The sequence below is a fragment of the Homalodisca vitripennis genome, chromosome 1, assembly GCF_021130785.1.
Source record: "Homalodisca vitripennis isolate AUS2020 chromosome 1, UT_GWSS_2.1, whole genome shotgun sequence".
NCBI lineage: Eukaryota > Metazoa > Arthropoda > Insecta > Hemiptera > Cicadellidae > Homalodisca > Homalodisca vitripennis.
In genome coordinates this window covers 95,578,619-95,600,240 of record NC_060207.1, presented here as the reverse complement: position 1 = coordinate 95,600,240, position 21,622 = coordinate 95,578,619, and the positions used below count along the sequence as shown (strand labels likewise).

Below are 21,622 nucleotides of genomic sequence, written 5' to 3'. Positions count from 1 at the left end.
GAGCGACGTTGCCAAACTTGTTCCCCGCTGTAACCACAAGCCGCGCGAGTCCAGCGTTCTTAAAATACTTAACCGTTACGCACGAAAGAAATGTTAGAGCTGTCATAAATTAATTAACTACGTATTACAAAATGTAATTTTACAGTCATTTAAAAAAAAGTACATCTTTGTAGCTTATTTCCATGTTGAGTTAAATGGATTGAAATAAATTATTATATTATATTACTCATATACGAAGATCGTAGGATGAAAATCTTTAGCCGAAATATAAATTAAAAAGAAAACATAAAAATACCGCAAAAACGTTAATTTCCCATATTTAACAGTTAGATAATGCCATTATCACTGATATATAATAAGGCATTACATGTTTGTATAGTATAATCATGTTATGTTAAATGGATTTTCAATTTGGTAAGAAAGTTATCTAATACATCTGAAGGTATCAATTTACAAAATTGTGACCATGGAAAGGTATGTTCATTTTTTTTCCTGAAAACTACAATTTTTCCTGAAAACAATAGTGAAGAAAAAATTCGTCGGCAACGAAAATCAAAGGAGTTACGATTTTTTGAAATCCTCTGAAAACTCTGTTTTTGACAGTACCTCTGGCAATTTTACTGAAATGATGACGTTAATCCTGTCAACGATGCCTGCCCGCTGCGCAGTGCTGCACACTGCTTGCTCTTTTAGAAAAAAAATTAACTCGAGCTTGCAAAAGTCGAATCCCAGATCACGTGATGCCCCTGATCCTTAACCCTCCAAGTGTTGTTCGACAAAATTTTGTCGGTTATTTTCCATCTTTAATGCAATAATGCCCGAAAGGCATCAATATAATACAATGATATACTTTCCCCCCAGTTTATATGCACCTGTGATAATAACACTTGGCTATAAATGCCCAACCCATGAAAAAAAGTCCATTTTTCATGGTCACGGTATTGTAAATAAATACCCATCTGAAATATATGTTCTTTTCCATAAATATACTTATTCAGTACATAACGATGGGAATTGTTGCCACAACAGTTTTGTTACGCACTTCGGTTCTCATAAATTTATAACCATTTGAAAGCATTTTTCCTACCTGGCTATTAATAGTCTTGAATCTGTGCTATGTAAAATTGTTTTCACACGTGGGTGATTTAAATATTTAAATTGGCCATAGTTGAAAAATCATATAGCACAAGTATTTTTATAATATGAATGCACTTTCTTATAAAATTCTAAAGTAACGGTTTTCTATAACATCCAATGAAATTTGAACACAGTACATAATAGATGATGTCAGACAAGTGAAAATGTGGAGGAAACGGGTGAAATACCTGTAAACAAAAGCCGCACCAGCCAACAGTGGTGGTAATACCAGACGGATGAGTCATACTGTTTCCAAGAAACAGCCCCTTCCTCCTTCCGGTCTCTGACCGTCAGTCAGTGCCTATTGTCGCTTAATCAGTGGCGGTTGAAAATACTGCATTCTTTTCAATTCCAGTACGCGTATATTATTTTGTGCTGAATTTTACTGTTGATGAACGTTTTCGTGTTTTTAAGTGTTGTTTATTGGTAGCTATTATAAGTGTACCGATTATTTTCTGTGTAGTGTCATTAAATTGTAATGTACTTGTTATTGTGATACCTTATTTGGACAAAATGGAGTGTGATGATGTTTGTTCAAGTGCACAGCCATCCAGAAGTAAGAGCGGTAGTGGAAAAACCCTACGTAATGGAGAACGACGTATTATTTACAACGTTTACAACTTTTTCAAAAAACTGTCGTTGACAAATTTCCGAGAAACTCTAAACTTTAAGCAAAGTGGTAAACTGTGTGCTGAGGCCTGCGGTGTAAGTGAAAGAACCGTTAACAAAATAAGTAAAGAAGCTAAGCTGTCCGAAGAAGATGGACCTTCATGATCAGAAATTAAGTTTTCAACGCCAGGAAAACAAAGAAGTCAAAAATCAAAAATAACAGGCTTTGATGACTTTGAAAAAATGTTTTGAGATGAACTGTCCTTTCGTACTACGACAGAGGGGAATTTCCCACATCAAAAAGAATCACGCAGGATCTCAAACAAAAACTTGATTACAACGAATCGGTAACTTCAACAAATAGATTATTAAGGCATGTTGGTTTCAGGTATAAGAAAACCAATGATGGTAGAAAGTTTTTATTGGAACGAAATGATATTGTAGCGGCTCGTTTAAAATTTTTGAGAACTATGCAAGAGCTTAGAGAATCTGGTGATTGTAGGCCCATATATTACCTCGACGAAACATGGGTTAATGAAAACCATACTCGAAAATACATATGGCAAGATACGACTGAGTCTGGTGGACTAAAGGTTCCTCTCTGCAAAGGTAGAAGATTAATAATTTGTCATGTCGGTTCGGCAAAAGATGGGTTTTTGCAAGAATGTAAGTGGGTTTTTCGGTCTACGACACCATCGGTACTATCATCCGATAGTGTCATTTCATCCAGTTCGGACTATCATGATGAAATGAACGCTGAATCGTTTAGAAAATGGTTTAAAAAATTGCTAAGCATTTTGGAAGAAGGCTCGATCATCGTTATGGACAATGCTCCATACCACTCAGTACTCGCCGAGAAAATTCCAAATTCATCGTGGAGAAAGGAAGAGATTCAAAATTGGCTGTCTCGAAAAAACATACAATACTATATGAAAGAAACGAAACCAGAACTTAGAATGAGGGTTCTCCCATATAAAACCCAACAAAAAACTTATGAACTCGACGTATTAGCCAATGAAATGGGACATACAGTTGTCAGGCTCCCTCCTTATCACTGCCAGTACAATCCCATTGAAATGGTATGGGCTCAAGTGAAGGGAGTGGTAGCACGTAATAATAAGACATTAAAAATAACCGACGTTGAGAAACTTGTTCATGATGCTCTGGACAAAGTGACTAAAGAAGACTGGCAATCAAGAGTTCAGCACTCAGAAGCGTTGCAGCAAGCTGATTTTGAAAAGGAATGTATCCGCACAAGTGTTGTAGAGCAAATAATTATAAACTTAGCAGACAATTCTGACACGAGTAGCAGTGAGGCAGAAAGTGAAAATGAAGAAGACTCCGAGGTTTTGGCTACGATATTGCCGCCTGAGAGCGAATAAATAATATACAAGTGCAAAGGTAAGAATATTATTAAGTCAATCATGCTTTTTAAAGTATTTCATTTTAAAATAGTAGGCCCTAAAAGTTATTTAGTGGAAAATTTGATTATTTCATAATTTAAAAATATAATTGTTTGATAATTTTAAAATTGATTATATTGTTATATTTTTTTAATTATTTTTAATCAAGCAACACGTCATGCAGTGTCCAATATAAGCAACATGTATATTAATTTTGTGTGTGTTTAGTAATCGTTTAAAATCACTGAAAAGATTGTTGTATCGTATGGAAATAAGCAAGTACTTTACTCTGACTAACTGACGGGACGATTTGTTTGTTTTAATCGATAGTTAGTTTGTAATAACATTAATAAACTATAAAAGTAATTTAAATATAATATAGCAAACTGTCAATGCATTTTAAATATTGTTTTTCAATTATACTGATAAGTTTTAAATGTTCAGTATCAGTGTTAGTTGTGACAGCGCAGCGGTTTATCAGCCACAATGCGCCAGCCGTGCCGGGCGGCAGCGGCAGTTGTGTGGCAACGTCGTGCAGGCCAGTCCATTCTATTGGTCGCCGCCAACTGCACTCTCTGGTGGTTCCTTGTATAGTGTAGATTATATATTAACAATGTATTATACATTAATTATGAATTCTCAAATAACATATTGAATTGTTATATACACTAAAACTATAACAAATGTTTCAATAAAATTTAATGCTACTAATATTAAAAAAAAACTACATATACCGGTAATTATATATTTCAAATCAAAATCAAATTAAATCTGTTTTATTGCTGAGACAATAATACATCGTATGGCAAACGTCAATTAATAATAATATCCTAAAATTTCAGTCATTCATACTATAATACACATACAATGTTTAAAGTCACACCTCTTTCATTCATCGCCAATGCAACCCACTTCGAACAGCGGTGTCATTCTTCAAATTGGGCGGCCTCCCAGTTGAGAGCCAAAAACTCACCTGCATTATAAAACGCTTGAGACACCAAGAAGCGTTTTAGGCGAGTCTTAAACGCCTTTGGCGTTGGAGCATCTTTGATTGGATTGGGCAGTCTGTTGAGGATTTGAACACCCGCTTGTGAAGGCAGGCGTTCATAAACCACCGTTCTGTGTGTACCAGTTCGGTAGTTTGCTCTGCCACGTGTCTCATACATGTGTATGTCTTGTCCTCTGGTTAAGGTACATTTATCCACACAAAACATAGTTGTTTCCAATATGTAGAGACATGGCAGAGTCAACAGCTGCAATTTCTTGAAAACTTGCCTGCACGACTCTCTGAATTTGATTTTAGCGATGATTCGAATTGCTTTTTTTTGGAGTCTGAAAACTCTTTGGAACTGAGTGTTAGCGCAAGCTCCCCAAAGGATCACTCCATAGGCCAGGTGGGGGTATATCAAGCCATAATACGCCGTAATCAGTACCTGACTCGGGCAGTATTTTGCTAAAGACCTCAGAACAAAGATGCCTGAGCAGATTTTGGCGCAAACATGATCAATGTGCACATTCCATGTCAGTCCTCGATCAAGGTACATTCCAAGGAATTTTGAAGAGTAGACTTCATCCAGTGTGGAGTCAGCCATCAAGATGGCAGGTCCGCACTGGTTGCCCGCAGTGCGCAAAGAAAAATTTAAAACGTTGGTTTTTGAAGAGTTTATTGTGAGGTTGAGGCTGTTGAAGTATGGACACAGTTGTTGATATCAACAAAAGCCTGTTGTTCCAAAACTTCGCTTGATCTTGCATTGAAAAAAAGAGTCGTATCATCTGCAAACTGCACTGTTCTTCCATGCAGAAGCGATGATTCTATGTCGTTGACATAAAGCAGGAAAAGCACAGGACTGAGGATAGACCCCTGGGGGACTCCATATGTAAGGTCTATTGGTTTGGATGATTTATTTGATATCTGGACAACTTGGGATCTGTGGCTTAGAAATGAGCTAAGCCATTTAAAAGGCACGCCTCGAATGCCGTGGGACCCAAGTTTGTCGAGCAGTGTATTGTGGTCAACGCAGTCGAATGCTTTGGACAGATCCAGGAACACACTCATCGTGTGGTTCCGACATTCAATCCCCTCTACAATCATATCGACAAGACCAACGACTGCGTCGGTTGTCGATTTACCCTTTCTGAACCCAAACTGTTCATTTGAGAGCTGATTGTATTTGTCCAAAAAGTGAAGCATTCTTATAAGAAAAAGCTTTTCAAAAATTTTGCTGAATACTGGCAAAATTGAGACAGGCCGGTAGTTATTTATAGAGGCTGGATCGTCTTTTTTTAAAATTGGAACCACTTTTGCAATTTTGAGGAGAGAGGGGAACACTCCTGTTTGGAATGAATAATTTACTAATTCAGTTAAGGGTCTCACTAAATGCTTGCAGCATTTTTTAATGAGCCATGGGGACATCAGATTAAGGTCGTTTGACTTTTTGGCTGGGAGCTGCTGGATAATTAGGTGAAGCTCATCCTCAACAACAGGCGCCAACACCATTGATGCTGCTGGGCTTTGCCTTCGCGAGGGGCGTACTTTAGGGTCAGATGGCCGAGGACCTTGCCCGTCAGCAACGGATGCGAAGAACTCGTTAAACCGACTGGCAATCTCAGTCTCATCCTCCACAAGCCTATCCCCAACTTTAATTTTGATTTGTTTGTATGCATTTGTTTTATTGTTTATGATGCCCCAAGTTGTTTTAGAAACGTTTTTTGAATAGAGAATTGATTTGGAGACATCGAGTGCTTTCGCAGCTTGGATCACTTTCTTATATACTTTTTTATAATTCCTGAAAAATATTTTGAACTGTTCATTAGAAGTGTTTTTATAAATTTCGGACATAAATTTCAGTTTCTCTCTAGAAACTAAAATGCCTGGTGTGATCCAATTGTTTTTTGAATTTTTGTCACAGACATTAATTGTTTTTGTAGGGCAGCAGGTGTTAACGTGGAAATTAAAAGTGTCGGTAAACAATTTAAACTGTTGCTCAACGGGTTGAGATGAATTTAAAAAATTCCATCTTTCTTTAGAAAGGGAAGCGTTAAGGTGAGCGATGTTTTTTGGCCTTATGTCTCTTATTGTTTGTTTAATTTTGGGCTCCCTTGTGAGTTGTATCCCACTAATGACGGCCTCTTGGCCGTAGTGGTCAGATATAGCTGTATTCACCACTGACACTGCGACACTTGGGTGATTGGTGATTATGTAGTCGATTACAGTTTTGGTTGCAGCCGTCACTCTCGTTGGAGATTTGACTGGCAAATCAAGCTGAAATGACCTAAGTAAATCGACCAAACGAATTGTTGCATGGTGAGTGTTGTCCAACGCGTTGATGTTGAAATCCCCCATAATGACAAAATGCTGACGTTGGTTAGTCAGACGTGTCAGTAATTTTTCGAATTTTGAAAAGAAGGTGTCTTCGTTTCCACTGGGAGACCTGTAAATTCCGATCACGAAGAATTTTGATGTTTTTGTTTGTAGTTTGATCCCGACTGCTTCAAAATCTTTTTCGATTGAATCCTGGATCGGAAAGGGGGCAGATGCAAAATTTTGTTTCAGAAAAATGGCAACTCCTCCTCCTCTGGAGTGGGATCGGCAATACGCGGAAACCAATTTATAATTTGGAATTTTGCACAGTGCGATGTTATCCTTGTTGAAACCGTTTTCCGTTATTACAAGAAGATCTGCTTTCAGATCCTCGCACATGAGTTGGATTTGATCTAATTTGTTGGTTGCAAATTGGGAATTTTGATGAAGCAGCCTTACTTCCGTTTGTCTGTGAGTGTTTGTGTGTTTCTGATGGTTTTTAGTAGTTAATTTTGTCCGCTGATTCAAAGTGGGGTCCCTAAAAAAACCGAGTCAATTCCGAGTCAATATTTACATCAAGAAATTTAATTAGAGATTAGAAAATTAAGATTAATTTTTTATTCAACCTTTACATTTTTGAAACTGTTAAATATTTCAAGTGTCTGACTACCATACTTTCACCCCCTTATAATATCAGAGATTACTACACAAATGAATCACATAGATAAGAATTTATCATAAAAATGTAGTTAATGTACATATACCATAAAGTCATGAAACAGATACTGAACAGAATATTGCACAACTTTTTTTAACATTTACCATAATTTAACTTTTAACTAAACATACCTCTGTATTTATTTGAAGAATATATTATACCTTTTATCTATTTAACAATTTGTCTAAAATTGTTTATAGTATTCTTTAGCTCTTAACCATTAATATTTATTACAACTTAACCCTTTTAATGCCAGACATTTTTTCAGTGACCATGCGAAAAATGCCAGCCTGTTTTCAAAAAGTACATGTGATGAATGCAAGGCCCTTTTTCCATAATTTGACAACTATTTTTTGAAATGTATAACTTTTTTATTTATTGAAGGAAATTATCCATTGAGGTGTTGTTTTTTACGTAATAATGTGGAGTGTTAAAAAAATTAGTATTAACATTTTTACAAATTTATATTTGTAAAAAACAAAAAATAAAAAAAACAAAAACTTAAAAAATGAGCAAACTGGCAATTGTACTATATTTAATTGTTAACAAACACACCAAATTTGAAGAACTTACCTTGAAAAATAGAGAAGTTACAGCAATTTATCGAAAACCTTGTAAAGTCCACAATTTATAGTAAAATTCAATAAGACATATTTTGGTCAGTTTCATTCAAAATCACTTTATTTACATGTGTTGTTTAGCCCAATGTATAAATTGTTTGTTGAAATAATAAAGAAAGTAGGTTACATAAAATTAAAATTAATTATTTACAATATAGGGTACACAATTTAAAATTTTTTAACACTTGTGTTTGCCGAAGCACAAAATATGAATCCCCTTCTTGCACTTCATACAAATTGTTCTTGTACATTTTCTTGTCCCCCCAGTACTTGTACTAAGAATGCTGCATACACTGCAGTTCTTCAACATTCGACCAGGTAAATATTTCATCCCAAATTCAAGATTTTGGGGTACATCTTCCGAACTGTCAATACCTCCCATAAATTTATTATAATCATGTATTATTGTTGGTTTCTTGTTTAGTTTGTCAGGAATCCTTTTACTTCTACATTCCACACTTTCAGCTTTATGTTTAGTTGACAGTAATAAGACAGGGTTTTTTCTCATGGTATCCTAACATTAGTAAGTTATCATTACGCATATAAGTCCTTTGTCCAACTGCAAATTTATTTTTTAGCTCTTGTGGTATACCTTTGTGGTTTCTTCTAATTGTCCCAGTGATGTAAGTTAGGTTCTCAGACAGATATTTTGCCAGTGGAATGCTCATAAAGAAATTATCAACGGATAGATGGTAACCTTTTTGATAATATTGACCAATATCCAAAAGATTTTTCACAACATTGTAGGGAAGTCCTAAGTTACTCTCAGTGTCTCTACTACCTCTATAGTATACAAAAGCCAGACAGTAATTGCTGACTGAGTCATAGAGCATCCATAGTTTGATTCCCCAACAATGGTGGTGTTTGTTGGGGAGATATTGAAGGATTTGGGAGTGGCATTTTGTGCCCACAAGACTCTCATCTATTGACACCTCACGGTGTGGAGTATAATATGTTCTGAATACCCAGTTAGCATGATCTACAACAAAATTGAACTTGCCACATGGGTCGTAGTCAGGTTGTCCAGGTTTAGAAAGTAAATCATTATCCGCTACATGAAAAAATTGTAACAAGCATTGGAATCGATTCCGGCAAAACATTTTACCAAACCAATTTGTGTTCATATGGCGAGTTGTGGACCAGTATGATTCGATTGTGGTTTTTTTTATAATACCCATATTCAAGAGAGTAGCAATAAATGCTTTCATTTCTTGTATAGTTACGTTCTTCCAATCACGGGCCCTAGATTCAGGTGACATGTTATGAGTGTGTGATCTTATATACTCTCTGGCATATTTATTTGTCGTATTTACGAACTGAGTAAGAAGGCCTACAGTAAAAAATAAATTGAAATATGTTATTGGAGGGGCATCGTGGGGAGGACAATGTTTTGGACCAGTTACTTCACTGAAAACAAAAGTCTGAGAAGCATTATCATTATTTTCATTTACTACAGTCCAATCAGGAATAATATCAATACTTCCATCGTTATCAGAATCATTGTCAGATACGATGTGGAGAAAGGGTGGGTTTGTTGCTACTTCATCAATTATTGCATCTACATTAGACCTACTACTAGACGGAACAGTCCTACCTGATCTTGCTGGCATTGCATCACTTTCATCAGATGACATACCTGAAGCCTCATAGTCAGGATCATTGTCCGTATCATCATCAAATCCTAAACCTAATTCACTATCAGTTTCTGATATATTGTCTACAAAATGATCACTAAGATCATCTTCACTAGCAACAGCGAGACCACTTTCTAGATACAGTATGCAAAGTTTAGTGGCATTTGGTCAATAATTAAAACTACAATATAACAAAAACCGGACAAGCGCCCCCAGCGCACGTCGGCATTTTTTGTAAAACCTAGTGACGTGCGATTGTGGCGCACGTCGGCATTTCTCGAATAAACAGTGACGAGCGCTCGCGGCGTATGTCGGCAATAAAAGGGTTAAATATATATTTTTTAACATTATTAATTTTTAAATTGACTTTTTCCCTCATAATCTTTGTAAAATACATATTCATTTTATAACTTAAAATATTTTAATTTAACCAAATTAAATTTATTATTTATTTCAATTAATACAATAATACTATGTCAAAAGTTACAGCTGAAATTTTCAAATGTTACATTATGTTACAGTAACAAGCACACTACAACTACATAAACTTTTAATTTTTAAAGTTACTACATTAATTTGTATTACTATTGGTTAGATAAATTAATACTTTAAGGATTTCTGTTCAAACCTAAATGTTTATAAAACTCTACATGTCTTGCTCAAACTTACTTAAAAGTTAATTAAAATTGATCCACATTTTTAAAATTTAATTATAAGAACACTACTGTTTATTATTTTTACTTTACTTTAGCTCTTAAATATACGAGTTTAAAATGTTAATAATAGACTAAGCATAACAAGAATAACACAACTAGCTAAATAATTTAGAAGTACTATTAGGAATATTTTTATTAAAACAAACAAACAAAATGGGAAAAAGTTATAAAAATTGGAATATATGACACCATAGTCTGATAAAACTTTGTGATAGTTGCTACACTCCCGTCAAGCCAATTGTCAATGTACATGAAAAGTATAGCTTATAAATATTCCTAAACCTACAAAACTACCTCTACTTATAGCTGAATATATAATTTTTGCACTGCTAAAAATACATAGAAAATAGTAGTCAAGGAACACCCGAACATATACTTCATATTATTTATCCATTACCTGTTGTAGAAACTGTAGTAATGACACTTTTTATGAATATGCATCTCCATATCACTAAATAGCACCAATAGAACACCAAGTATATTCTTATGGTAGTGCATCCTTTTATTGTGCTATTCACCAGTTGGGCTTCCATCCATTCTGAAAAAAGAACATTTAAGTGTTGAACATTAGAATGAAGTGAGTTACCCTCATTTCATAGATCAAATATTAACAAGTACTACTCATAGGAACCAAGTCACTGATAGACTAAGGCATGTCAACTTCCATTATCCAATCCACCATTTCATATTGTATGAATGGGGAAAATGTAATTCTTCATTCAGATTATATAATAACCTCCCTGTTCATTTAAAATTGGGATCTCCAACCTCAGAAGTGCCCTTAAACAGCATCTCATTACCTGTGTGTATTAGTGTTTTTGAATTTTTTAATAGAACTTAAATTATTTAGATAATTTATTAATTACAGGCATGTATAGATGTATATGGACACACACACACATTTTGACAAGCTTAAGCTTAGGTAAACTTATGACACATCAATTTTTTATATAAATTATGCTAACCTACATTAAAATGAATAAATTTAAATATATATATATATATATAAATAAATATATATATATAGAATGTTATTCTACAATTAAATATGTAAATCTACTTTAGTGTCCAAAACTTCAGAGACTGAATAATATGGATTATTTAATATTACCAAGCCACTCAACAATTTTACTTTTAAATCACGTGAAAGTTACATTTCAAAGCTGTACTTTAAAAGAAAAACTTTTGTCCTGGAATGAGTTCATGGCTTTGGAAAGTCTGTGTTAAAGTTCAAGTTTGAATTTGCTTCTGGTGTTATGCGTCTTCTTAGACTGAGAAATCCAGCAAATTTGATGGTGTATATAAAAGAATATGAAAAATGTATAGATATATTATAGTTTAAATTTTGAAATAAGAAAATAGTTGGTGACAGTGATCCAGGTTTAGCTCTAGCTTGAAAATCAAAAGGAACTTTTTACTGTAGGTCCCAAAGAATGAATCCACAGATGATTCCAAAACAAACCTGAGGTAGATGACATTCCATAGGTATTTTTTAAATTTCCAAAACAAAAAGATTATTTTACAGAATTCTTTACAAATAAAACCAATCTGACAATTCCAAAATAAATTTTGAATGTATATGAATTAAATCAATTAATTTTACAGATATGTAAAATGTTCGGAGGGATTTTCATGAATTGTTTGGAAGTATAATAAGCGTTTAATTGATGATATAGCAGTAACAACATCAGCAATAATAACCAATTGAAGTCTATTTTGTTATAAATCTTAAAAATGTGAGGAACCCACTATAACAAGTTGTTTGCAAACACCATGTCAGTTATATCCAGAACAAAAGTATTCTTTATGTATGATAAAAAATAAACATTAAAAACCAGTTTAATATTTTTTTACCTCCTATTGTTGATGTTTTCCAGTTGACAACAGTTCACTATAACTAAAATGTTAAATTATCAGCAGTTATGCCCAAAGTTACTGTTTTTTAAGGGGGTTCTTTCTACAGCAGTGGCATTTAGTTGGTCATAATAAACATTTTTAAGGGAAAACAGTTAAAACCCATTTGCAAATTTGTATCAACCTCACCAAGAATTGAACCTGTGAACTTCAACTAGAGAGCTGCAGCCTTACCCCTATACTACGATGAAGGTCAACTATGGTGTATTACTAACCCTGCTTGTTATTCATGATTTTAATTTTTGCCCTGTTATTCTCCTTGTACACAACTGAGGATGTGTTTATCTACATAATTTAAATAAATAGCTTTCTACTATCCAGATGAATATTTGAATTTAAATTACATAATTTTATAACCACAAATACTTTTTTAAGTTTAAGGAATATTTAAATTAACAATTATCATTAATTGTATCAAACCACTGTAAATTTACTGTAACAATATGAGGTTGAATGGTAGAGAGTGCTTCATAGGCCTAACTTCACATCTTTAATAGAGGCATTTTCATTTCATCCTTGTTATAAACCTATGACATACAAAATATATAACACCTATTTTATGTGTAATAATCTAATAAATTATTGACTGAATGACAGCTGGTTTCTAGGATTTCTACAAGAAACTCTACATTGGAACAAATGTGAGTATAAGAGAGTGATGGTTTATATTTTATATATATATATATATATATATATATATATAATTTCAATAAACATTGAATCACAAAAAGCTATTGCCATTTATACAATTTAACGTATATATATGTATATATGTATGTATATATATATATATATATATATATATATATATATATATATATATATATAGCCTAGACCTGAAAGTAGCAACATTGCCCACATCCACTAAGTTAATCTGTTACAGATAACAAACTCTAAATGTGACCTACCTTTATTGATGATGTTGGGACTGCCTCACACCTCATTGTAAAAGCTGGAGCATAACTCACAGAAGATCAGATTCCATCCTCCCAGCTTGGTCTACCATGACAACCAGCCTTCCTGGAGGATAGAAGCTTAACACCATCATAACACAAATATGATGACCAATGCATCAGGAGCTAACCATTGTCAGTCCCAAATAGTCAGACATTGGACAGGTCACTGCAACAATGATCCAAGATAGAAATGCTGTTCAGCCTGTTGCTAAGAACTACGCATCCCAATTTTTTAAACAGGATAAAAACTAGCTTAACCCTGTTCATAGATAACCCCGATACCCTACCCTTATTAACTCAGGGTTTCTGACTCAGGGCAACGTAAAATTTCTCTACTATTAATTACCTACACAACACAGCTAGCACCGTTTTGTACTGAAGGTTAATCTGAGGAATATTTACCTCTATGATCAACCTTCCCAAATCTCGGCCCCAGCTGGATCTGCTCTATTCCAATGAACACTCTCCAGTTCCTCGCCCTAAGAGTGTCTGCAGAATCTTCATCAATTAAGAATGCAATGGTCCTAGAATTCCCTGCCTGGACATTCCCAACGACTTTCCAGTCCTCTGCAGAGATTCCATCATTTTGAATGGAAATGTATTTCAGGATGTCCTTAGGATCCTTCTGTGCCAGAAGTCCACAGACCTTGAGGAAGACCTTGGTAGATCGAATGATGGTTTTATAGTCTCCAACGATCACACCCCTCCCCTCAGTGCCACCAACCCTCAACCACGGAGCCAGATCCAGCAACCAATCTCTAGTCTCATCATTTCCACAAAGTAAGACAAAAGTACCTTTCTCAGAAAAGCACTTCCTGAATTGCAGGCGCACACCTTTGACTGAGAAAACCTCATCAAATATGCGCCCCTGCAGCTCTGAAGCCTCCTCCTCTGAAAAGCACTCTTCAGGGTAGTTTTCAGGAGCAACAACCATCTTATGCCCCATTTCTCTAAAAGTATCTCCCGTTCCTTCAGACCAAAGAGGTTGGAAACTAGTGTGGGTTTGAGTTTCCATTAGACGCTTCTTTGGTGGACACCTTACTTCATTTGCTGATGAGCCATCCGACCACATCAGCCTTTTGCTAGATGGAGTGGGAGGAACTGACTCCCACCTTGTGCCTGACAGAGTAGAATTCGTCTCTACAGCAATAGCCGGAACTGGCTCCAATCTTCTGCCTGATGAGGTAGAGTCTGTCCTTACAGCAAAAGCCGGAACTGACTCCCACCTTTTGCCTGATGAGTTAGGGTTTGTCCCTATAGCAAAAGCCGAAACTGATTCCAACCTTCTGTCTGATAAGGTAGGGTACGTTCCTGTAGCAACAGCTGGAACTGATTCCCACTTTCTGCCTGATGAGGTAGAAACCGTCTCTACAGAAATAGCTGGAACTGGTTCTAGCCTTCTATCTGATGACGTAGGGTTCGTCCCTGCAGCTACTGCCGTAACTAACCCATACTTCCTCCTAATAGCAGCTTCTTTCTTTCTAACATTGGCCGATTTCTTTCCTCTTCGCCTCCTCCATTCTGACTCCGGAAGCCAAGAGCCATCAGCCACCTTTTTCTCCTTCAATATTTGCTTTTTTATTTTAAAAGGTACTTTGAGGTTATAGTCCAGTTCACCTTCCTCTGACACGGTGTCCATGGATTTACCTTCCACAATGGCATCACCACCTGCCATTTCCTTATCGGTGGTAATTGTATGTGATGAACAGGCAGAAACTTCCAACACCAGATTGCTTGAAGTTACTGCCTGCTGTATGGTTTCCAGATCAAGATCTGTAGGGTTTGATTTTTCTTGTTGATTCTGTGACTCCATATAAGTCCCACGAGTACCGGGGAAATAAACAGTCCACCTGGTGAGAGCCCCGAATGACCAGGTAAGGCTACTTACACTTGGGAGTCCGCCCAGCTCCCAAGGGCTCCGTTTAAGACGCACCACTCTTGCGCCATGCATCCCCTAGGCACGGGTCGCCTCACACCGTAGGATTAGAGGGCCCCAGTAACACAGCTGTCAGTGCACAGCCCTGACAACTGTGCTTCGTGGTGCGACTCCAGCCACTGGGCTGGACTGGCTCCACTACTGATGGGTGCTGAGGTAACCGAACACCCACCAGGGTAAATTTTCCGGGCACCAACCTGCAGGACCACTACATGCAGACCGCAACTTAAAAGATGCAGAAGCACAACCCCATTGGTCCTAACTGAGTGAAGTGAAGATGTGTCACACCTTAAATAATTCAGTTCTCATCCCTTGAGGATTGAACCTGCCCGTCTTCAACTCTAGATTAGACTCAAATTTTCCCTTTAGTAAAACCAATAAAAAACCTTAGGTAAGTCACAGAACAAACTAGCTACATTCTATACACACCCTTCAGAATTGAATCCACAAAATCTAAAACAATGTAGTATTTATATGACATTTAAAATAATATTTTCATCTTAAGGAGCTATGCAGTATCAGATTATTTGTACATTTATCTTTTTTAACTGCTATTCTTCACACTGGATTAAATTTATGAAAGTATTTGGCAGCATTGAACTCCACTGAGTTATTTAATGAGGTGAAAATAGAACCATCCTTACATTTAAAACCTGGAGGTGGGATCCTTGCACTTAAGCTGCTGGGATGTCAACTTACAGAATGTCTAACACAGTACCTTTGTCGTCATACTCGAAGGCAGTGACAAATTCCAGATTTGTCGTGCTCGAGTACAGTGGCATTTGTAGAATTTGATATTACGATGCCAATTCCATCATTAGTAAAGAAAAGGGAGTGGTAATTTTATATCTCCTTTTTTAAGTATTATATATATTAATGATTCAAATTACATGTAAAGTGTGAACCATAACTTTGGCAAATGATTAAATGGATCAATTAAACAAAGTTTCTTTTCACTTCCTTTAACAATTTTATGATCCATTAGCTACCAGTAACCTAACCTGAACAATGCCATATTTACTTTCCTACTCTTATAAAGTTGTAATGGCAGTTCTCTCTAGGACAAATCCCAAATGTTCCTGGAGGTCTAAAATAAAAAATTCCAGATCTAAATACTACCAAGACATTTATGAACCAAACAGAAAATCGATTATGACAGATTTATGCTAACACTAATTTTAATGAGTGACATGATAACATTGATTATAACATATTTTAATATGACATCAGCATATTTAAAATCCATTTTTATTTAAATGTAAATAAATAATTATATTATTTTTAAAAAGTGGCCTATACCACTGTGGGAACATTGTGTTACTTTTGTATAACATTTAGAGACCTCTTTTGTAGTTTCCATTGACTTTCCAAAGCAGAATCCCTAAAACTATGGTGGCATAATCAAACTTCACTAAGGTCTTTTAACTAAAGAAAGTGATATCTAGAATCTTTTGTTAATTAATTAGCTCCTTACCTCTGTTATTTATTTAGGAAACTCCCCCAACAGTATGATGGACATTACTTTCTCATCCTTGGATCAGAGCCACTCTTATCTCTCTGTAGTTATCAAAGTCTTTCCACATTTGGAATAAGAGGAGTAAAGTGAGGCAATAACTACCTCTTTTTCTCTTTGATGAGTGATAACTTCCATTTACACTATTAAGAAATCCCTTGTATTATGAAAATTATTATGAAATAATAAATAAGATAGGTTGCTTTATCCTTTTTATCTTGTTCGTTTTTCTGTTTTTCTTTAACTCATTGAGGTAAGTTATTTATTCCTCTTTAATCCAGATGGTAATAATTAAATGTATAACAAATAAAACGGTTTAGTGATATCCTTAACACTTTTTTCTATTTGTTAAATTTAAAACCTTGTTTAAAAGAAATACAACGTACAATGACAATTTAAAATGAAAATATGTAATCAAAAAGTTTATTAAAAAAAATCAAAATTAAGCAAAAATTAAAAATATGTTATTATTTTGTTGGAGTAATGAACTATGCTATTTACATTTTTTTCTGAGAGTACATCTTTTTCTAAGAGGATCCTTCTTTGTCTAGATTTAGCTGTATTTTTCCAAACTTGAAGCTAACCCACGGACCCTCCCTCTCAAGTTTGATAGCTGAAGCATTATCTATTGCAATGGTTAATAAAACAGACTTTCCCTCTTCACTCCTCTGCAGTACATTCCATTCAGTAGTCGACATTCCCTTGTTTTGTGCATTGATATAGCCCAATATTTTTTCATTTGAGTCTTCCTCACTGTTAGGAAAAGAGGCGGTCACAATTCTTCTATGAACAATTTCTTCCTCTGGAATTATCCTCAAATTTGCCCCTTCCCATGGCTTGAATTTTTCTTGCTTGCCTCTCAGCCATTCAGCTGTATCTTGATTCTCACAAGTAAGTATCAGAAATCCTTCCCTCATGTTGATATCTTGAAAGCTTGGAGAAACTGATCCACCAGCATCCTCCACTATCGCTGACAAGATGGCATTCTCTATTTCTTTCATCTGTTCAGTGCTTAGGAGAGTAATCGGAAAGTTAGCATCTACTATTCCTAATTTTACTCCTTCAGTAACATTTTTTAAAGTTGTTTGGGGAGGCACATTACAACTCTTTACTTGTCTTACTCCACGACTTATTTCTACTTTGAATTTCTTTACCTGGTGTCCTTTTAGAGCCAATCCACAAGAAAAAGGCCTCTTGAACCTCTCTTCTATTGTGACTTTATCTCTGAACATTGGGTTTAGCTTCCTGGGTATTGGTTTTAAAGCTAGTTCTCTGGCCTCGTTTGGTGAATGACCTTGTCTCAACAGCCAAGCAAACCTCTTTCTTGCTGCCCCGCATAATTTTGGTTTCTTAAAATCTTCTTGATAATCTTCCTTCAGAATTGTGTTCTGTTCTGAAGTACAGCTTTGAGCCAAGTTAGGTGGACTCATACTTCTATTAGAGAGCCTTTCAATCCCCTTTACATAGTCTAAATCTTGAGACATGCTAGAGTTTAGCTTAGTACTTGGAAGGGTTTTCAAAAAATTGGAATCTAGTAGTTTTACTCCTTCAGTAACTTTTTTGAAACTCACTTCTGCTGGGGCTCTTTCTTTGAACATTGGGTTTAGCTTCCTGGGCATTGGTTTTAAAGCCAGTTCTCTGGCTTCTTGCGGGGGATGTCCTTGACTTAACAGCCACACATACCTCTTTCTTGCTGCCCCGCATAATTTTGGTTTCTTAAAATCTTCTTGATAATCTTCCTTCAGAATTGTGTTCTGTTCTGAAGTACAGCTTTGAGCCAAGTTAGGCGGACTCAGACTTCTACTAGGAAGCCTTTGAATCTCCTTTACATGGTCTAAATTTTGAGGCATGCTTGGGCCGAGTTCACCCTTTACTGCCTGTTCTACATTTCGTGAACTATCGTCCACACTTTGAGGTCTACTTGAGTCCTCAGGTTTGGTTTCAGATTCTATGTTTTCATTTTGTGCACTCATTTTTATTCCCACGAGTAGCGGAGATCTAAAAAGTCACTCTAAGCAGCGCCCCGCTATACTCAGAGAAGGCTAATTTAAACTGGAGATTGCCTGGTATCCAGAGTCCGCATATTCTCGATCAAGCACTCCCTTGACCACGCAGCCCTCGGCATATGCTGTTCCACCTTGGCTTGGAAAGAAGATAGGGTAAATTTAAAATGAGAAAAGGATAGGAAGAACAAGTTTAATTGAGTAACAGATGACCCTATAGCTGAAGTACAGAAAATTCACTACTAATTAAGATAAGAAAAGGATCCTGTCAGTTCAACTCAAACTGATCCGAACTTTTGTAAGAAGAGTCATTGGACCTGAAAGTTTTCAGGTAGATGCACATTAAAGAGCTCTTAGAAGGAAGAATAAGTAGCTGTGTGCTTCTTAAGAAACTGGCTCGGCACATATGAGGAGGTATGGAGACCCCACTTGAGTAAGAAGGATCCAGGGGAAAGCACACCAAAAAAGAATTTGGTACTCTCATTGATTCCAGGCTACTCTTTAATCCTAGGAGTGAATCCTAGTTTTATGGTTCACTCAATTTTTCATCTTGAGTAAACCACTTGAGTTAAGGTCCAAGATTAAATTAATATGGCAACTGGAAAGAATTTCCTATCATGGATGGTCTAGAAGTTTTCTAAAGTAGGTTTTTACCCCAAGGAAGGTATGAATTGTAGATTTTATAATTAGAAAAGAAGCCTGTCAGTTCAGCTCACCCTGGTCGGAAAGTTTGTTAGAAGAAGAAGAATAATCATTGGACCAGGTAGTTTCCAGGTGGATGCGCACTAAACAGCTCTTGGAAGGAAGAGTAGGTAGCTGTGTGCTTCTTGGACATACTGACTCGGCACATGTGAGGAGGTATGAAGACCACCACACTTCCCACCCAATGGTTATAGGTATAAAACTAATTTTTTCTTCTGAGATTAGGGGTAGGATCTAGAATAGAACACACCGAGCAAGATCTTGGCTTTCTCATTGAGTCCAAGCTTATCTTAGAAAGCTAGAAAAGGCTTGGGTCTTATAATATGAAACACTCAATTGATTAATAACAAAGACTTGATCTGAAGTCATCTTGAGTATACCATTGTGTCTGGTATAAAGACAAAGGTTACATACATATAGCTAACAAGACTTAGTAGAGAAATTCCTATATTGAGTGATTAAGATGTTTTCTAAGCTATATATTTTTCTTGAATTCATTGTGTTCCTTTAACTATAAATATCCAAGTAGTTGCTGACTGTAGTAGATCCACAAACTGTGGGGATGCCTCTTTCACCTCTGAGGGCTTACAAAATGTTTTTAGACTCACTGTTACTGACATAAAGAATCTATCTCCTCATTTTATTTGATGCATTCATTGCTGGCAACGATACCAGCTCTATTTTTGCTTTTTTTAACCTCTTTCTTAATTTATACAACTAAAGGTATGTTTACACCAGAGTTAACAACTAAAAATTGTCAATATTGATTGCAGATGACAGATGCCAAAGGAAGTTTGCAATTTAATATTTGCTACAAAATACATGGTTCTCTTTAGTTTGATATAGAAAAAAACTGCTACATCCAGAGCCAGTCTACAGAAAGTCAATTGTGGAAGAGACTCTACTTGTCACAACAATGTGTGTTATTTGGGTTAAATGTAAAACACCAAGAAGGGTTAGACTTACTTTATAGACAAAAACAGCAAGATATAGCGATATCAATATCCTAAATAATTGGTTATTCATTTTATCAGGCAAAACAACACAATATGTTCACTTGCAACTACTTCCACATGAAAAGTTAAGAGAAGAGGCCACAACAAGATGTTGTGCGGAACATGAAGTGAGTTTAATTGTAGACTCATGGTTGGCACTGCAACTCACATTATTGACTGAAGGTTAGCAAATGCCATTGATCTTTATCAACTTCCACTGTAAACTAAAAATTGTATTGCTTTGCCAAATATCAATTTGATTATTTTACATGATAAATCCAATAAAACAAAAAATCAAAAATTGTATTACTTAAATAGTTTCTTATGATTGGGATGACAGTGGAGTCATGCAGTAATATCATCCAAGTAGCAATGTAGTATCACTCATTAATGCCTCAAATGGCGGTCAGAAATATCTGACCTATAGTGTCAATTACCCAGTAGCAAGGTCGGGAATATCAAACATAACACCACTTAATTTGCAAATGCAATTTAATAATGTATTAATACAATGATAAATGACTAATCAGGCAAGGGTCTGTGCACCGTGAGGCTGCATATAATGTCTACTTACAACAAAAATGAATTACAGCAAGCAAAATGATTAGCAGTTGAGGAGTATATTGGAAATGCCGCACACCCCTGCAAGGCAGCGTGGAAGGTGATAAGCAATAAATTTTCTCCAACTCATAGTAGTGAGGTCAATCTTGATCGACAAGAAGACTCTGTTAGTTGGTTATGCACAGGAACAAATCCAGAAGAATTTTTGGGAAAAAGGGAAGGAAATCAACTGTCATTTACATGGTCTGAAATATCTTCATTGGATGTAATTAAAGCTATTTTAAAATTTTCAAACTCAAATTCTATGGATTATTATTGGCTTTCTAACTATCATGAAACAAACAATTGATCTGATTAGTGGAACCGCTTGCTTTTGTTATCAACAAATGCTTGTATGAGGGGTATTTCGCACAATCACTCAAAATTTCAAAAATAACCACAATTTTCAAATAAAGAAGATACAAACTTGCCCCAAAATTACAGACCTATTTTGATCATTCCTATATTTTATAAAATATTTTAAACAATCAGCTTTGTTATTTTTTTGGGTCCCAAAACTTACTTTCCACATGTCAACATGGATTTTGGCAGGGTAAATCTACTACCTCTGCTGTACTTAATTTAATTGATTTATCTTTGGATGCTTTAATCTGTTGAGACAGGTGTGCCTCAAGGCTCCATTCTAGGACCCTTCTTTTTCTTAGTATATATAAATTATTTGCCTAAAAATGTATGTTCATTCGATTATTTATGCTGATGACACCACTATTGGCCCATCACAATAATCTTAATTATTTAAAACATGTTAGTTTGGTTATTTAAACGCATACGTGACACATACAGCCAAATACAAAATAATTGAATCGTAAAAGTTAAGGGCGCTGTGGTGTAATGGTAGCACATT

The 21,622-nt window shown here is 35.6% G+C and overlaps 1 protein-coding gene across 3 annotated transcripts in view; it reads right to left on the bottom strand.

The window, feature by feature from the left end:
• Positions 1 to 19,358, bottom strand: part of LOC124367176 — a 30,956-nt gene extending 11,598 nt beyond the window's left edge. For 2 of the 3 annotated variants that reach the window (XM_046823836.1, XM_046823829.1), the window contains exons 1-2: positions 12,961 to 16,412; positions 10,536 to 10,676 (exon numbers count right to left, since the gene is read on the bottom strand). In XM_046823836.1, the coding sequence (XP_046679792.1) occupies positions 13,391 to 14,959 (1,569 nt within the window). In that variant the 5' untranslated portion in view covers positions 14,960 to 16,412 and the 3' untranslated portion in view covers positions 10,536 to 10,676; positions 12,961 to 13,390. The other variant, XM_046823843.1, reaches the window with a different exon arrangement.
• Between the last annotated feature and the right edge of the window lie 2,264 nt (positions 19,359 to 21,622).